The 16,599-nt window shown below is 45.6% G+C and overlaps 1 protein-coding gene across 1 annotated transcript in view; it reads left to right on the top strand.

Moving 5' to 3' along the window:
- LOC125456254 (protein transport protein Sec24D) overlaps positions 1-16,599 on the top strand; it is a 196,665-nt gene that overhangs the window by 114,267 nt on the left and 65,799 nt on the right. Inside the window, exons 10-11 of the mRNA XM_048539223.2 lie at positions 5,797-5,912; positions 16,126-16,250. Of these exons, the coding sequence (XP_048395180.1) occupies positions 5,797-5,912; positions 16,126-16,250 (241 nt within the window). The remainder of the gene's footprint in view (positions 1-5,796; positions 5,913-16,125; positions 16,251-16,599) is intronic.

Here is a 16,599-nt window from a genome sequence, read left to right as displayed (position 1 = left end):
GGAGAATTCTAGAGGATTTTGTTTTAAGTTTCTGGGATTCTGAAAGCACCAGAGGTTACTGCCTGTACCTGCAATCAATAAAATAACATTTGTGAACTACAAGAATTGCCAATCCATCTCTGTTGATCTGTTTAGTAACCAACATGGCAGTATATAAAAGAAGGAGCTATCCCAAAAAACTGGGTCTCACAAGGCAGCCTGATCTCATTTCTATCAAAAACCTACAAAAGCACAGCTTTGGAGTTAAGTTTCAGTTGCTTTAGATGAATCATTGAACATGACAATAGGACTGGTTCAGTCCTATTATAGTTCTTCTCAAACGACACTGATGATATACTAATCTGCATTGCAAAGCGAGGGACTTGTATCAGAAATAGTATAAAAGCACATCAGTCTTTAATGTTGTTACAAACACTGTAGGTACATTGGACTGTTAGTGTAATGCCACAAATATATCAATGGTAGAATTCTGATGGAGAATTGTTTCTTAAAATGCCAACAACAACAACAACCTATGACGCCCATAATGCCAGATCTGTTGAAATCACTGCACAGTTATTACCAAATTGCACTCATAACATTTTCACTCAATTGAAAATATACCCCAGTACTTGAGAGATAATGGGAACTGCAGATGCTGGAGATTCCAAGATAATAAAATGTGAGGCTGGATGAACACAGCAGGCCAAGCAGCATCTCAGGAGCACAAAAGCTGACGTTTCGGGCCTAGACCCTTCATCAGAGAGGGGGATGGGGGGAGGGAACTGGAATAAATAGGGAGAGAGGGGGAGGCGGACCAAAGATGGAGAGTAAAGAAGATAGGTGGAGAGAGTGTAGGTGGGGAGGTAGGGAGGGGATAGGTCAGTCCGGGGAAGACGGACAGGTCAAGGAGGTGGGATGAGGTTAGTAGGTAGATGGGGGTGCGGCTTGGGGTGGGAGGAAGGGATGGGTGAGAGGAAGAACCGGTTAGGGAGGCAGAGACAGGTTGGACTGGTTTTGGGATGCAGTGGGTGGGGGGGAAGAGCTGGGCTGGTTGTGTGGTGCAGTGGGGGGAGGGGATGAACTGGGCTGGTTTAGGGATGCAGTGGGGGAAGGGGAGATTTTGAAACTGGTGAAGTCCACATTGATACCATATGGCTGCAGGGTTCCCAGGCGGAATATGAGTTGCTGTTCCTGCAACCTTCGGGTGGCATCATTGTGGCAGTGCAGGAGGCCCATGATGGACATGTCATCAAGAGAATGGGAGGGGGAGTGGAAATGGTTTGCGACTGGGAGGTGCAGTAGTTTGTTGCGAACTGAGCGGAGGTGTTCTGCAAAGCGGTCCCCAAGCCTCCGCTTGGTTTCCCCAATGTAGAGAAAGCCGCACCGGGTACAGTGGATGCAGTATACCACATTGGCAGATGTGCAGGTGAACCTCTGCTTAATGTGGAATGTCATCTTGGGGCCTGGGATGGGGGTGAGGGAGGAGGTGTGGGGACAAGTGTAGCATTTCCTGCGGTTGCAGGGGAAGGTGCCGGGTGTGGTGGGGTTGGAGGGCAGTGTGGAGCGAACAAGGGAGTCACGGAGAGAGTGGTCTCTCCGGAAAGCAGACAGGGGTGGGGATGGAAAAATGTCTTGGGTGGTGGGGTCGGATTGTAAATGGCGGAAGTGTCGGAGGATAATGCGTTGTATCCGGAGGTTGGTAGGGTGGTGTGTGAGAACGAGGGGGATCCTCTTGGGGCGGTTGTGGCGGGGGCGGGGTGTGAGGGATGTGTCGCGGGAAATGCGGGAGACGCGGTCAAGGGCGTTCTCAATCACCGTGGGGGGGAAGTTGCGGTCCTTAAAGAACTTGGACATCTGGGATGTGCGGGAGTGGAATGTCTTATCGTGGGAGCAGATGCGGCGGAGGCGGAGGAATTGGGAATAGGGGATGGAATTTTTGCAGGAGGGTGGGTGGGAGGAGGTGTATTCTAGGTAGCTGTGGGAGTCGGTGGGCTTGAAATGGACATCAGTTACAAGCTGGTTGCCTGAGATGGAGACTGAGAGGTCCAGGAAGGTGAGGGATGTGCTGGAGATGGCCCAGGTGAACTGAAGGTTGGGGTGGAAGGTGTTGGTGAAGTGGATGAACTGTTCGAGCTCCTCTGGGGAGCAAGAGGCGGCGCCGATACAGTCATCAATGTACCGGAGGAAGAGGTGGGGTTTGGGGCCTGTGTAGGTGCGGAAGATGGACTGTTCCACGTAACCTACAAAGAGGCAGGCATAGCTGGGGCCCATGCGGGTGCCCATGGCCACCCCCTTAGTCTGTAGGAAGTGGGAGGAGTCAAAAGAGAAGTTGTTGAGTGTGAGGACGAGTTCCGCTAGGCGGATGAGAGTGTCGGTGGAGGGGGCCTGGTCGGGCCTGCGGGACAGGAAGAAGCGGAGGGCCTTGAGGCCATCTCCATGTGGAATGCAGGTGTACAGGGACTGGACGTCCATGGTGAATATGAGGTGTTGGGGGCCAGGGAATTGGAAGTCCTGGAGGAGGTGGAGGGCGTGGGTGGTGTCACGGACATAGGTGGGGAGTTCCTGGACCAAAGGGGAGAAAATGGAGTCCAGATAGGTGGAGATGAGTTCGGTGGGGCAGGAGCAGGCTGAGACGATGGGTCGACCAGGGCAGGCAGGTTTGTGGATTTTGGGAAGGAGATAGAAACGGGCCGTGCGGGGTTGGGGAACAATGAGGTTGGAGGCTGTGGGTGGGAGGTCCCCTGAGGTGATGAGGTCATGAATGGTGTTGGAGATGATGGTTTGGTGCTCGGGTGTGGGGTCATGATCGAGGAGGTGGTAGGAGGTGGTGTCGGAGAGTTGGCGTCTGGCCTCGGCGATGTACATTAACCGCCTCAACCTCTCCACCCCTCTCACCCACTCCAACCTCTCCCCCGCAGAACGGGCAACCCTCCGCTCCCTCCGCTCCAACCCCAACCTCACCATCAAACCCGCAGACAAGGGTGGCGCAGTGGTAGTATGGCGTACTGACCTCTACATCGCCGAGGCCAGACGCCAACTCTCCGACACCACCTCCTACCGCCTCCTTGATCATGACCCCACACCCGAGCACCAAACCATCATCTCCAACACCATTCATGACCTCATCACCTCAGGGGACCTCCCACCCACAGCCTCCAACCTCATTGTTCCCCAACCCCGCACGGCCCGTTTCTATCTCCTTCCCAAAATCCACAAACCTGCCTGCCCTGGTCGACCCATCGTCTCAGCCTGCTCCTGCCCCACCGAACTCATCTCCACCTATCTGGACTCCATTTTCTCCCCTTTGGTGCAGGAACTCCCCACCTATGTCCGTGACACCACCCACGCCCTCCACCTCCTCCAGGACTTCCAATTCCCTGGCCCCCAACACCTCATATTCACCATGGACGTCCAGTCCCTGTACACCTGCATTCCACATGGAGATGGCCTCAAGGCCCTCCGCTTCTTCCTGTCCCGCAGGCCCGACCAGGCCCCCTCCACCGACACTCTCATCCGCCTAGCGGAACTCGTCCTCACACTCAACAACTTCTCTTTTGACTCCTCCCACTTCCTACAGACTAAGGGGGTGGCCATGGGCACCCGCATGGGCCCCAGCTATGCCTGCCTCTTTGTAGGTTACGTGGAACAGTCCATCTTCCGCACCTACACAGGCCCCAAACCCCACCTCTTCCTCCGGTACATTGATGACTGTATCGGCGCCGCCTCTTGCTCCCCAGAGGAGCTCGAACAGTTCATCCACTTCACCAACACCTTCCACCCCAACCTTCAGTTCACCTGGGCCATCTCCAGCACATCCCTCACCTTCCTGGACCTCTCAGTCTCCATCTCAGGCAACCAGCTTGTAACTGATGTCCATTTCAAGCCCACCGACTCCCACAGCTACCTAGAATACACCTCCTCCCACCCACCCTCCTGCAAAAATTCCATCCCCTATTCCCAATTCCTCCGCCTCCGCCGCATCTGCTCCCACGATAAGACATTCCACTCCCGCACATCCCAGATGTCCAAGTTCTTTAAGGACCGCAACTTCCCCCCCACGGTGATTGAGAACGCCCTTGACCGCATTTCCCGCGACACATCCCTCACACCCCGCCCCCGCCACAACCGCCCCAAGAGGATCCCCCTCGTTCTCACACACCACCCTACCAACCTCCGGATACAACGCATTATCCTCCGACACTTCCGCCATTTACAATCCGACCCCACCACCCAAGACATTTTTCCATCCCCACCCCTGTCTGCTTTCCGGAGAGACCACTCTCTCCGTGACTCCCTTGTTCGCTCCACACTGCCCTCCAACCCCACCACACCCGGCACCTTCCCCTGCAACCGCAGGAAATGCTACACTTGTCCCCACACCTCCTCCCTCACCCCCATCCCAGGCCCCAAGATGACATTCCACATTAAGCAGAGGTTCACCTGCACATCTGCCAATGTGGTATACTGCATCCACTGTACCCGGTGCGGCTTTCTCTACATTGGGGAAACCAAGCGGAGGCTTGGGGACCGCTTTGCAGAACACCTCCGCTCAGTTCGCAACAAACTACTGCACCTCCCAGTCGCAAACCATTTCCACTCCCCCTCCCATTCTCTTGATGACATGTCCATCATGGGCCTCCTGCACTGCCACAATGATGCCACCCGAAGGTTGCAGGAACAGCAACTCATATTCCGCCTGGGAACCCTGCAGCCATATGGTATCAATGTGGACTTCACCAGTTTCAAAATCTCCCCTTCCCCCACTGCATCCCTAAACCAGCCCAGTTCATCCCCTCCCCCCACTGCACCACACAACCAGCCCAGCTCTTCCCCCCCACCCACTGCATCCCAAAACCAGTCCAACCTGTCTCTGCCTCCCTAACCGGTTCTTCCTCTCACCCATCCCTTCCTCCCACCCCAAGCCGCACCCCCAGCTACCTACTAACCTCATCCCACCTCCTTGACCTGTCCGTCTTCCCTGGACTGACCTATCCCCTCCCTACCTCCCCACCCACACCTTCTCCACCTATCTTCTTTACTCTCCATCTTTGGTCCGCCTCCCCCTCTCTCCCTATTTATTCCAGTTCCCTCCCCCCATCCCCCTCTCTGATGAAGGGTCTAGGCCCGAAACGTCAGCTTTTGTGCTCCTGAGATGCTGCTTGGCCTGCTGTGTTCATCCAGCCTCACATTTTATTACCCCAGTACTTGAGGCTGTTTTGTTTCAGATCCTCTTCGCTCCCAGTTTGAGGACTCAGGTATCCCATTTCCAGAATCAAGTTGACAGATTTCGTTTGATCACTGGGCTTAATCTATGCTATTGACTCCACAACCACAGATAACACTAACTCCTTAGGATGTTTTATTTAATTTGCAGTTGAGATTCCTGAAAGGCATAAAGAGCTTCCCCTATCTTATATAACATGCGTCTTGTTTAGGTCAGGCTGGCTAGTTTTCGCAATTATTTTGGTGGGTAAAAACATATTAAATATGGATCATAGAGGATTGCGTATTATCAGAGATGCCACATTCTAAAAATACCTCAGAAATTCCTGTATAGGGTGAGGTAGATTGATATTGCAATAAAGGCAGCATGTTGGACTTATAAATTAAAATGCAAATTGTTTTTTCAGCAGCTGCTGTTCACCAGTGTATATTTTCTTCTGTTTTATTGTAAATTTACAGAAAATTAATTTCACAGCTGCAGTAAAAAGTATATTTTGAAAGATAAAGGTACAGTCTGGCACTGAAATGTTAATCTGTTGCACTTTTTGACAATATTTTTAATAATGTTATGGATTATTTTTCTATCTTTAGTCCCTCCATTCTACTTTCAACATTTGGACCATATGGGTAGAAGATTGGATCACTATGACAAGCCAGAATTGTCGCTTGGATCCTATGAATTCATTGCTACTTTAGACTACTGCAAAGTAAGTATTTCTGCTTTGCGAGTCACCTTCCTACATTGATAACCGTTTCCACCAATGAGACCACTTTCAACTGATGGGTTCAAGCAAATTTTTTCTCCTAAATGACTAACCAGTAGCTTCTGAGACTATTATATTCCAGATTAAAAGCTCTATTCTGCTGTATTGACAGAATAATTGCAGATTAACTACAGTCTAAATGAATATAGTAAACTAATAAGTTCAATAACTTATTATTTTTCCAATACTCCTGTTCCTATCAAAATAGATTTTTTTTTCTGGTATGATACATTAATATTGAAAAAGAGCGATTGAAGTTATATTTTTGAGCAAGGGTTAAAGGTTTCTGGTAATTAATGAGCAATTGATGAGCAAGTTGTGGGGTGGCATGGTGGCTTAGTGGTTAGCACTGCAGCCTAACAGCGCCAGGGACCCGGGTTCGATTCCCACCTTGGGTGATTGTCTGTTTGGCGTTTGCATATTCTCCCCGTGTCTGCATGGGTTTCCTCCGGGTGCTCCGGTTTCCTCCCGCAGTCCAAAGATGTGCAGGTTAGGTGGATTGGCCATGCTAAATTGCCCGTAGTGTTCAGGGGTGTGTGGCTTATAGGGGGATGATGCTGGGTGGGATGCTTCAAGGGGCGGTGTGGACTTGTTGGGCCGAAGGGCCTGTTTCCACACTGTAGGGAATCTAATTGTACAAAGTATTGTTTTACACTTAAGCAGGTAGTTGCATGTTGATGCTGTCCTGCTAACTGCTAATCATTTTTATCATCTCTCAATGGCCTGGGTTATTTGGTGGTGCATTTGTTATGAAGATGAGCATGTGCTGCTTTTCATGATTCCTGGCTTTCAGATTAAACTAGACATTTCTTGGGAGCATGCATTGCATGCAAATTGCTATACTCTTATTTTTGGATTTATTTTGGCTTGTTGTATTGTTTTTGTTGGGTCATCACAAAGGGTCAGTGAATATTTAATTTACTTAGTTTCCCCAACCCCTTCCTCCCACCACCCCACCCCCCCTTCCCCCCCAACACACATACATCCGCATCAGTCCCACACAGTTAACTAAGCAGATACAATAAAACTGGGGGGAAAAGCGTGTGCTGAATTTGAGGCATCTTCACTCTCCTGCCACCTTTCAGCATCCCAAGAAATTGCATGAATCATTATGTTTTGTTTTAGTTGCTTATTTTACAACTTTTTTTTGTTTTTATTTCAAATGAACATTAGGCATGGTTAACCCTTTCTTTACTATTTCTCAGTTCTATTTTTCAATTAGTAGAGAAAGCTTGGGGTATATGTGCTAAGTAAAATAAATTCACGTATTTACAGATATCACAATTGCTGGGTTAAGCAGAAGTTATCCATTAACTAATTCCAATTTACAAAATATTTAATGCTACAAATGGTATACGTAGAATTAATGAGGACAAATTTATTGTGATTGTAAGCATGTTGTCATTATTAACGTGTTGATGTCTTTATTTTGCTGTTCAATTACATATTTTGGGGATAGATTGGAAAGGTCTCGGAACAGGTACAAGGATCAGGATGCACAATTATCCTGTGTCCATTTGATGCACTGCTGGCAAGCTGAGATCTTTGTGATGGCTACTCAATATCTGGATCTCTGTTAGGAATGAGCACTGACCATGGTGTTGATTGATTGGCTGCAAATAACTTCAAGGGATTGAATAGTATTAAAGCTGTTCTCACCATTGAAGGCTAACCTGCACTTCTTAAAGCTAGCCTACACCTCTTCCAAGGGAGGTGCGTTGTGGCGGGAGCAGACCTTCAGAGTCCTTTGTGAGATGAGGATCACATGAGAATTGAGCAGTAGCGGTAGGTCATTCAACTCCTTTAGCTTGCTCCACCATTCGGTATGATTATGACTGATCATCTAACTCAATATGTTGTTTCCACTTTCTCCCCATATCCTTTGATCCCTTTGATTAGCTATGAAAGAAGGAAGAATGTTTGAACAGGGAAGAGAGCATGGGCACCAAGGTTTCTCAATGCTATACGATAATTCTTGGTAGAGTGGTAGACAGAAGGAGAGCCATTCTACATTCACAAGGGAGGAAGGAGATCTTAAGGCATTTGTGCTGGAATTTTACAATGCCCCAGGGGTCGGATGGCATAACATTTGTTAACATTAAGTTTGCTTTATGTGATACTTTCATCAGGAACAAAGTTAAATCTGCTGATATCAATTAATCCTAGCAGCCACTGGTTCACTTGATTTGCTGTAAAAAAAAGTTGTGATTAAGAGGAACAGAAATTTACTCAGAAATGTTAAAACTAATTAAACAAATAGCAGGCAATGCCTCTCCATTCCCTATCTCACAACTCTTGAGTTTACGGGAGAAGGAGGCATCTGTGGCGTACTTTTCCATGGGCCCCAATTAGTTGTTTAAGGGCCTCCAACCACTGCCACAGAGACTTTGCCATTGGCAGGAGAGGTTAACATTAGATTGTACTACCTTCTGGGTCAAACCTAGCATCCCGGTAACTGGCGATGGCTGGGTCCTGTCTTTTCAGGAATCCTGTGCCCTTTGAAGGTTTCTCCCACAGGGACAGGTTCCCCCATATCGTCCTCTCCAATCCCATGACAATCCCATCCCTCTAGCCTCCCACTGCTGCTGTGGGTCACCCTGGTCCTGAGAAGACTCTAGACTTACCTTTCAGGTCAGGCTGCTATAGTGTGACCTCTTTAGAACTGCCAGCATTCCTACCCTTGGCTGCTACTCCTCTGACTGGATAGCAGCATTCAGAAAAAGGGCTTCCTCTTGGAAGAATGCACAAGTTTCACCACAGCCATTTAAAGGCCTGGCAGCTAGGAAGGCAGGTCCAGATTTTGACCCAACAACCGTAAAGTAGCAGTGATATGGCATCAAGTCAAGGTGATGAGTGGCTTGGAGGGAAACTTGCAGATAATGGTGTCTCTGTGCATCTCCTGTCCTTGTCCGAAGTAGTAGAGATTGCAGGTTTGGGACATGGTCATGAAGGATCCATGGCAGTTTGCTGCCAGTACCTCTTTATGTGGTACATACTGCTACTGCTGCTGCTGTGTGCCACTGGTAGGCGGAGAGAATATTTAAAGTGATGAATGGTTCCAATATCCTGGATGGTGTCAAGGGTTATAGTTCTTGTTGGAGCCATACACACCTACAAACCTACACACCCACACGTGTCTAACTATCATATCATATGTGAGTGTAACCTTTGCTAGCTTCAGGAATCTGTGTGAGGTGAGAAACACCTTTGTAGTCGGGACATTCAGTTCCTTTTACTATGAATGACTTGAGGTCAGAAGTGAGAATGTTCTTTGATGGTGCTGAACAGTGTGCGATCATTCATGACTCCTCAGGAGCTGAAGTAGTCTGTGTCCATTTGCAGCAAAATTTGGACAACATCCAGGCTTGAGCTGATTAGTGGTGAGTAACATTTATGTAATGTTGTGCCAGGCAATGACCGTCTCCAACGAGAGAGAATCTGCGCATCACTCCTTGACAATCAATGGCATTACCATTGTTGAATTTTCTACAGTCAACATCCTGGTGGTTACAATTGACCAAAAACTGTACTGGGCCAGCCTCATCAATACCGTGGCTACAAGAGGGCATCAGAGACTAGAAATTCTGAGGTGTATAACTCACCTCCTGACTCCCAAATCTGTCCACTAGCTCAGATGTGTCTAGCTCCAACAGCAGTCAAGATGTTCTATGCTGCCCAAGAAAAAAACAATGCATTTGTTTGATGCCCCATTCACCACCTTCAACATTCAGCCTGGTTTGCCTGGTCCAGCCATGTCCAAATCACTGTTAATTTTTTGTGCAATGTTATTGTTTTGAAATCTTTCTCATCACCAAGGTTAAGATGCCTGGCCCGTAGTTGCTGAGCCTATCTTTGCACCCCTTTTGGGGCACTATTAGCTTTTTTTTGAGATTAGATTCCGTATAGTGTAGAAACAGGCCCTTAGGCCTAACAAGTCCACACCGCCCCTTGAATCATCCCACCCAGGCCCATTCCCCTATAACCTACACACCCATAGAACATAGAACATTACAGCACAGTACAGGCCCTTCGGCCCTTGATGTTGTGCCGACCAGTCATACCGATCTGAAGCCCATCTAACCTACACTATTCCATGTACGTCCATATGCATATCCAATGACGACTTAAATGTACCTAAAGTTGGCGAGTCTACTACCGTTGCAGGCAAAGCATTCCATTCCCTTACTACTCTCTGAGTAAAGAAACTACCTCTGACATCTGTCCTATATCTTTCACCCCTCAATTTAAAGTTATGCTCCCTCGTGCTCGCCGTCACCATCCTAGGAAAAAGGCTCTCCCTATCCACCCTATCTAACCCTCTGATTGTTTTATATGTTTCAATTAAGTCATGTCTCAACTTTCTTCTCTCTAATGAAAACAGCCTCAAGTCCCTCTGCCTTTCCTCGTAAGACCTTCCCTCCATACCAGGCACCAAACCCTGAACACTACGGGCAATTTAGCATGGCCAATCCACCTAGCCTAGACTGTGGGAGGAAACCGGAGCACCCGGAGGAAACTCACGCAAAATTGGGGAGAACGTGCAAACTCCAGACTGACAGTCGCCTGAGGTTGGAATCGAACCCGGGTCCCTGGCGCTGTGAGGCAGCAGTGCTAACCATTGAGCAACTGTGCCGCCACAAATTTGCAATTCTTCTGTCCTGTGGCACAATTCCACTGCCTGTGAATGACTGAAAGATTTTTATTAGTACCTTCATAGTTTATAAAAACAAAAAAAAAAGCAGCTTAAACCCAGGTTATCTGTTGTGTCTGAGTACCACATTTCAGGAAGGACTTGACAATTTTTGGAAACAGGACAGTAATATTCACTAGAATGGCTGCAGGGATCAGGAATTCCCTGAATTACATGGGACCACAAATGAGTATACATATTCATGAATTTTTCTTAACTTATTTCTTTATTTTTCTATTTTTGTACCTATGATTTTAATACCTCTGTACCTTTTTACTAAGATGAATACAGGAATGACGACATTGTACACTTTTCACTACTGTATCCCTGTACTTGAGTACATGTGACAGTAAAACCTAAATCTAAATTCTTTGTTCACAGACCACTCTGAGGACATGCCTGATCTGTGGCCCTGACACTGTGATGTACTATTTTATGAACCAATTATGGTATGCCAGGAATTACAGGAGTGCCATGTTTTCTGCTGTTTGTCACACATTTTATATCTATCGATAGCCAGAGACATTTCCCCAGGGCAGGATTGACTGCCACGAGGGGTCATAGTTTTAAGGTGTTAGGAGGAAGGTATAGAGGAGACGTCAGAGGGAGGTTCTTCACCCAGAGAGTTGTGAGCGCATGGAATAGTTTACCAGTAGTAGTCGTGGAAGCGGAGCCATTAGGGACATTCAAGCGACTGCTGGACATGCACATGGACAGCAGTGAATTGAGGGGAATGTAGGTTAGGTTAATTTATTTTTGGATTAGGAATATTCCGAGGCACAACATCGTGGGACGAAGGGCCTGTACTGTGCTGTACTTTTCTATGTTCTATGTTCTAAATGACTAACATTCTTACAGTGGCTTTTATTCAAGTTGCTAACATTTAATACAGTTCTATTACATTGAAAGGATCACTCAACTTCATGCTGCTTGTGTTGCCTTGTGTAGTCTAAATGGAATGTTGGCCAACTAGTTAATAACCCAGCAGCTGAAAACATAAATAGAATCCCTTGGAAAACACGAAGAAAATTGAGGCTTTAGGCTACAAATACTTCATACAAACCAATTTTCACATTGTGATCAATTGAAATGCATCATCCACACTTACAAGTAAGAAAATGTTAAGGAATAAAGTGCAGGCAGGGGGTTTATTTTTACTCTTTAGCCATCAGGAGAATTTTTTCTCCAATTATGTCTGCCACATAAACACATTTACGTTATATATGTGGTGTGTATTAATTAGAAAGCTTGATCTTTTTCAGATGTTGTGTGAGTGCATTCCCAAAATTTAAGTTAGCAGTAAAGAATTCTGGCCCAGTTGCCTCATTGTAAACAATTCAATAAAATCTTACAGTTTTATAATAAATAGTTTCAACGAGACAAGCATGTCCTAAAATTTGAACACACTATTCTCTTGCCCAAATTAATTCAATATTAAATTTGAGTATTGCTGAAAAGTGCCACATTTTGTCAAAGCTTTCTGTCTTCCTATCATCAGGACAATTTGGAAGCGTAAAGGGGAAACCCACCACTTATAGTCTATGACAGGATAGTTCTGATTGGTTGGCAAGTAGACTGTTATTAATTTAAGTTGTGTGGTAGAGAATGCAGCAGTTGGTGATGATTGACAGTTAACTGCCAGGCTTTGTTTATGTTTCAATGCATGACGCAACTTGATACTAATGAGTCAGGATATTGTACTGAGAAATTGACTGACAAATAGCTGTCAACTACTTGTTGAGTGTAAATAGGTACATTATGTGCATGTGTTCTTTCTGATTAATATATTTAGCTTTTTGTATATGCAATTGCACCAAACTGTAAGCCCAATTGGCAATCCTAAATTAATTCTTCATGAATTCAGGATTGCCTCGTGAATATTATCCAATTGCAGAATCACATCTAACATTGGACACTGTGAGTTTTACAGATACAGAATATTTACATACAGTTAGTACCTTTCTTTTTGTGACTAGCCAAAGGGATATGCTGTTTCATGCAATGCTTTCAGACTGTAGCCTACATACCTGGTTTCAATGGAACACATCCAAACATCATATGCTTTTGCGACAAATAATGTGTCTTCCTTCAGCAATATTCATTCAGAGATTTTAAGATATGTCTACTTTTAAAAGCTTAGTATGCTTTTAAAATGATTTGCATCCATTAACATCTTTTTCGATGAGTAATTTGTTAGTATCTTAATTAAATTGACAATAAAAATCGACAATGGTCTTACTGGTCTAACTTCAAGAGGAGACTGATGTACTCCCTAGATAAGTAATGAAAATAGCCGTTGCACTTATTCAATCCGTTTCCTTAGGGGCTCTGCAAATATCCTGCAGGAGTTATCGTAAAAAAACTAGGTAATCCTCTGTGGTATTCTGGGACTGTAAAATAGATGTTTGAACTTAGTCAAAAGCATATTTAGCCATAACACAATAAGATATTTTGACATAAACTTTCATCTCTACTGCAGAGTTTTATGCACATGATGGATCAAGGCAATAATTTTGCATCTGCAATCATCCTGTGCCCCATAGTGACTAATGCCAGTTTACCAGATGTCCAGTATACAGGTGTCTCAGAGATTAACTGAAGTCTTGGGTTAAGTTTTAGAACATAGAACACTACAGTGCAGTACAGGCCCTTTGGCCCTCGATGTTGCACTGACTGTGAAACCAATCTGAAGCCCATGTAACCTACACTATTCCATTGTCATCCATATATTTATCCAATGACCATTTAAATGCCCTTAAACTTGGCAAGTCTACTCAGGGCATTCCACACCCTTACTACTCTCTGAGTAAAGAGCCTACCTCTGACATCTGTCCTATGTCTATCACCCCTCAGTTTAAAGCTATGTCCCCTCATGCTAGCCATCTCCATCCGAGGAAAAAGGCTCTCACTGTCCACCCTATCTAATCCTCCGATCATCTTGTATGTCTCTATTAAGTCACCCCTTAACCTTTTTCTCTTTAACGAAAACAGCCTCAAGTCCCTCAGCCTTTCCTCATAAGACCTTCCCTTCGTAACAGGCAACATCCTGGTAAACCTTCCCTGCACCCTTTCCAATGCTTCCACATCCTTCCTATAATGTGGCAACCAGAACTGTACACAATACTCCAAGTGTGGCTGCACCAGAGTTTTGCACAGCTGCAACATGACCTCATGGCTCCGAAACTCAATCCCTCTACCAATAAAACCTAACACACTGTATGCCTTCTTAACAATCCTATCAACCTGGGTGACAACTTTCAGGGATCTATGCACATGCACGCCGAGATCTCTCTGCTCATCCACGCTACCAAAAATCTTACCATTAGCCCAGAACTCTGTATTCCTGTTACTTCTTCCAAAGTGAATCACCTCACACTTTTCCACATTAAACTCCATTCGCCGCCTCTCAGCTCAGCTCTGCAGCTTAGCTATGTCCTTCTGTAACCTGCAACATCCTTCCACACCATCCACAATGCCACTGACTTTAGTGTCATCCGCAAATTTACTAACCCATCCTTCTAGACCCTCATCCAGGTCATTTATAATAATGACAAACAGCAGTGGCCCCAGGACAGATCCATGCAGTACCCCCCCCGCATAAACGAACATTTAATAATTTAAAAAACACATTTCTTGATAAACCTGCACAGGCATATTATGACACACCTCGACACAGAGGTAGGGCCTCTGACATCATCACTGCACCAAATGGCCTGCGTGGTCCCAAAAGATTCCCAGCAGGGAGTTTAAGCCCAGTCTCGCACATGATAGGCTGTCAACAACTGTACTAATGTGTAAGACCATAAGACATAGGAGTGGAAGTAAGGCCATTCGACCCATCAAGTCCACTCCGCCATTTAAATCATGGCTAATGGGCATTTCAACCCCACTTCCCTGTACTCTCCCCGTAGCCCTTGATTCCTTCTGAGATCAAGAATTTGTCGATCTCTGCCTTGAAGGCATCCAACTTCCCGGCCTCCACTGCACTCCGTGGCAATGAATTCCACAAGCCCACCACTCTCTGGCTGAAGAAATGTCATCTCATTTCAGTTTTAAATTTACCCCCTCTAATTTTAAGGCTGTGCCCACGGGTCCTAGTCTCCCCGCCTAATGGAAACAACTTCCCGGCATCCACCCCTTCTAAACCATACATTATCTTGTAAGTTTCTATTAAATCTCCCCTCAGCCTTCTAAACTCTAATGAGTACAATCCCAGGATGCTTAGCCGTTCATCATATGTTAAACCTACCATTCCAGGGATCATCTGTGTGAATCTCCGCTGGACATGCTCCAGGGCTAATATGTCCTTCCTGAGGTGTGGGGCCCAAAATTGGACACAGTGTTCTAAATGGGGCCTAACTAGAGCTTTATAAAGCCTCAAAAGCACATTGCTGCTTTTATATTCCTACCCTCTTGAGATAAACAACAACATTACATTCGCTTTCTTAATCACAGAATCTACCTGCAAGTTAACCTTTAGAGAATCCTGGACCAACCTCCCAGATCCCTTTGTACTTCTGCTTTGCGAATTTTCTCACCATTCAGAAGATAGTCCATGCCTGTATTCTTTTTTCCAAAGTGCAAAACTCACATTTACTCACATGATGTATAATTACATTGCAGTGAGTATTTGGTCAATTCTTTGTTTTGAGTGCATTACACATTCTAGACAAATATAAGTAAACTTGTAAACTAGGTCTAACTAATGAATACAAAAATACTGAAATTTATGTCACTTAATTGCAACAAATGAGTGGAGACAGTGAAAGATCCAGTTCAGATGAAGCTGGTAGGAGAGTCAGACATGAACATAATAGTGTAACATGACAATGATTGTGGAGAGGACGGTTCCTTTGTAAACACAAGCAGGTAAGTAGCTCACATGATTTAAAGGAAAAATGATCTTGTGTATATTAGGTGGTTTATCACATCCTCAAGATTGTACAAACTGCTTCACAAATAATTTGGAGTTAGATCACAGTTGTTATGTAAACAAACATCAGAGCCAATTTTCACCTAGCAAGCTGCACTATACCAAACGAATGAGACAGATGACCAGCTAAAATGAGAGATAATGGGAACTGCAGATGCTGGAGAATTCCAAGACAATAAAATGTGAGGCTGGATGAACACAGCAGGCCCAGCAGCATCATGGATGAAGGGTCTAGGCCCGAAACGTCAGCTTTTGTGCTCCTGAGATGCTGCTTGGCCTGCTGTGTTCATCCAGCCTCACATTTTATTGACCAGCTAAAATGTTTTCTCGGTGTTTGATGGAAGAGAAACAGTATCATTTACTTCACATTGATGATGGAAGTCTAATTCTACATCCTTCCCCCCAGAGCTCTTGTGGAATTTCACAGTCAGTTTGTTTATGTGAAATCTGGATACAACTGTGTCGAGATCAGCTAATTAAGAAAAATCATTCTTGTTGTTCCCGAATCTAAATTCCATCAATTTTATTTGTAGAATAGCAAGCCTCCTAATCCACCAGCCTTCATCTTCATGATTGATGTGTCGTATTCCAATATCAGAAATGGTTGTGTGAAACTAATATGTGAGGAGCTTAAGAACCTGCTGGATAAATTACCAAGGTAGGAATGTAAAGTAAACCTGAAAATTATGATACTCTTTTAAAAAGTAACAGATGTATTTCAAGTATACTAGTTAACAATGTGTGGTAGTGTTATCTCACATCATTAGTAGCATACAGACTAAGGGGGTGGCCATGGGCACCCGCATGGGCCCCAGCTATGCCTGCCTCTTTGTAGGTTACGTGGAACAGTCCCTCTTCCACACCTACACAGGCCCCAAACCCCACCTCTTCATCCGGTACATTGATGACTGTATCGGCGCCGACTCTTGCTCCCCAGAGGAGCTCGAACAGTTCATCCACTTCACCAACACCTTCCACCCCAACCTTCAGTTCACCTGGGCCATCTC

Source organism: Stegostoma tigrinum, chromosome 1, assembly GCF_030684315.1.
Source record: "Stegostoma tigrinum isolate sSteTig4 chromosome 1, sSteTig4.hap1, whole genome shotgun sequence".
Classification (NCBI taxonomy): Eukaryota; Metazoa; Chordata; class Chondrichthyes; order Orectolobiformes; family Stegostomatidae; genus Stegostoma; species Stegostoma tigrinum.
The sequence above is the reverse complement of the archived record's forward strand: the minus strand, read 5'-3'. Positions and strand labels throughout refer to the sequence as shown.